Raw genomic sequence first — 2,322 nt, forward strand, 5'->3', positions numbered from 1 at the left:
CAGAGAACCAAACTATATGTATCTAATGTCTTTTTACCTGTATCTGTTCAAACCGGCTCACTAGAACCAAGCTAGCGGGGTCAGGCTTGATTGTCAACGTAACCAAACACACAGCGACCCACCGGAAGCTCAACTGAAATACCCACCGGCCCTTTGCTTTGGAGTAGCGATCATGCCCAAATGCTCACTGTGTTGGGTGGGTAACCGACGATCCTACATGCAGGTGTATGTGGCCAGGATGCATGTAGCAGCACAAGGCTGTAATTAAGCCCGAGTAATTAACTTTGCGAGGATTAATTTAGCCATTCACCGACGCAGGTACCGAGAGGGGAGCTTGTCGATCATCATCTTTCCACGTCCGGCCGTTCGCAGTAAAACAAACATGCCAACTGCGAGCCAGGACAGGAGAGGAAAGCGAACGAGAAACGGACGGCTGCACGCAGGAATCACATCGGCATTGCCGAATTCCGGCCGAACTGTGCTCCTGCTGTTTGTAATGCAAGAAATTGACCAGGAATTAGGCACTGAAATTGGTATTCAAATCAAGCTGGCATGCGCCCGAAAACCTGAATTTGACACTGAAATTCAAATCAAATTTGACACTGAAATTGACCGATTCCCGTGTGCTGCCGCCCGGCGCCACACGACAGACGCCCACAGCATCACGCCCATAATTAACCAGAGGTATAATTAACTCGGCCAAACACCAGGTTATTAACGCCCAAGAATTTACCGAACTGCCCATCATCTCTACCTTCGCGGCCTATAAATTGCGGCTAACCGGCGCACATCTAAGTTTACCAAAACCGGCGGGTAGCGAACCACCGGAGCTCAACTGACATACCAAACCCACCGCCCCTCCACCTCCCAAACAAATCCCTGATCATGTCGACGGCGGCAGCATCTCGGCCCAGCGGCCCCGTCCTTTTGAGTCCCATTCCCAACTACCAACGCGCATCTCTCTCCCGTGTCAACCTCTCCGCCGGCGGCTCGACGATCAAGTCCGTCAGCGTCTCGTCTCCCCCCTCCTCGCCCACCGCCGCCCCCAAGATCCGTCGTTCCTCCTGCATGTGCTCCCCGACGAACCACCCGGGCTCCTTCCGCTGCAGCCTCCACAAGGAGCGCAAGCAGGAGGCCCCGGCCGCCGGCAGCTGCAGCAAGCCATCCTCCCCGCCTTCGCCGCCGTCGAGGCGCACGGCCAGCCCGTTCGCGCAGCTCGTCTCCGGAGGCAGCGGCTGCTCTATGCGCCCGGACAGCGGGCTGGCGCGGCGCGCCCCCATGGGGAGCGGGCACTGGGCGCGCAGGGCGCTGGCGCCGTCCCCCGCAGTGCAGCAGCTGCAGCACCGGAAGCGCGTGGACCTGCAACGCGCCGGGCAAAAGCCCAGGCCCAGCCGGCTCTCGGCAGCCTCCCGCATGGCCGGCCGCAGCAGCCAGTAAAGAACAACACCGTCGACATGCCGCTATAGGCTATAGCACATACTGAACATACTGTGTGTACATAGGAAAGAAATTCCCCGAATAATTCCGGTCGCTGTATAGAAGGAAGATCGGTGGAGATCAGGCCGGAAGGTTGGAGTTTTAATACCCAATTCGATCCCGGCCTAGTCTATTAGCTAGCCTGAAGCCTGTAGATACTGTACATAGAGTGAGCGTCTTCTTCCTCCCCGCTCCGCTGCACATAGAGTGAGTTCGTCCTCTCTGCTCCACTTGTACATAGAGTGAGCTCTCTGCCCGTTGTGTATAGCCCTTGATTTTGGTTCTGGATATACATCAATACTACATGAGTGACAAATTGGAGACAGATACATGCATGCATCTCATCTGTTCCGTGACGGGGGCCTTATCCATCCTTTGTGTGCCTCAACAACTTTCTTTCTGCTTCTGTTTCCGTTTCTGGTCTCGCCCCTGTTTTGGTTTCGGATAAGCTCTGCAACTGCAAGAGATCAGTGGCGTCTCGCCGTCGCTTGCCCCCGTCACGCGGGCGGCACCCGTCACCCGTGCCTCCAGCCGGCCGGATCAGGCCACCAACCTGCAGCACAGGAGAAACCCCCTGATTCCAACGAGATTTCTGTGGAATTTCATGGCGCGCCCAACTGATGAACCGAGGATGTTTCCTATTCTTTCCCTGCTTGTGAAGTGGCACTCCACGATTATTTTGATCCGGCCTGCAGTTTACAGCACACCAGAGAAATTCTCCGATACTGAAGAAATTTCATGGCGCACAAAACTGATGAACTGGGGACTTTTCTTCGTCCTGCTCGTGATATTTTAAGTACAGTAGTATTGTATCTTTTTTTTATCCGTGGCATTTTACTGTTCTTT

General features: G+C 54.9%; 1 protein-coding gene across 1 annotated transcript; it reads left to right on the forward strand.

The window, feature by feature from the left end:
* Positions 1 to 622: 622 nt before the first annotated feature.
* On the forward strand, positions 623 to 1,805 carry LOC123403170. Its single transcript, XM_045097128.1, has one exon. It carries the CDS (start codon positions 886 to 888, stop codon positions 1,435 to 1,437), a length of 552 nt encoding a protein of 183 aa, XP_044953063.1. The 5' UTR covers positions 623 to 885; the 3' UTR covers positions 1,438 to 1,805.
* The last annotated feature ends 517 nt before the right edge of the window (positions 1,806 to 2,322 follow it).

Source organism: Hordeum vulgare, chromosome 6H (genome assembly GCF_904849725.1).
Source record: "Hordeum vulgare subsp. vulgare chromosome 6H, MorexV3_pseudomolecules_assembly, whole genome shotgun sequence".
In the NCBI taxonomy this organism is placed as follows: Eukaryota; Viridiplantae; Streptophyta; class Magnoliopsida; order Poales; family Poaceae; genus Hordeum; species Hordeum vulgare.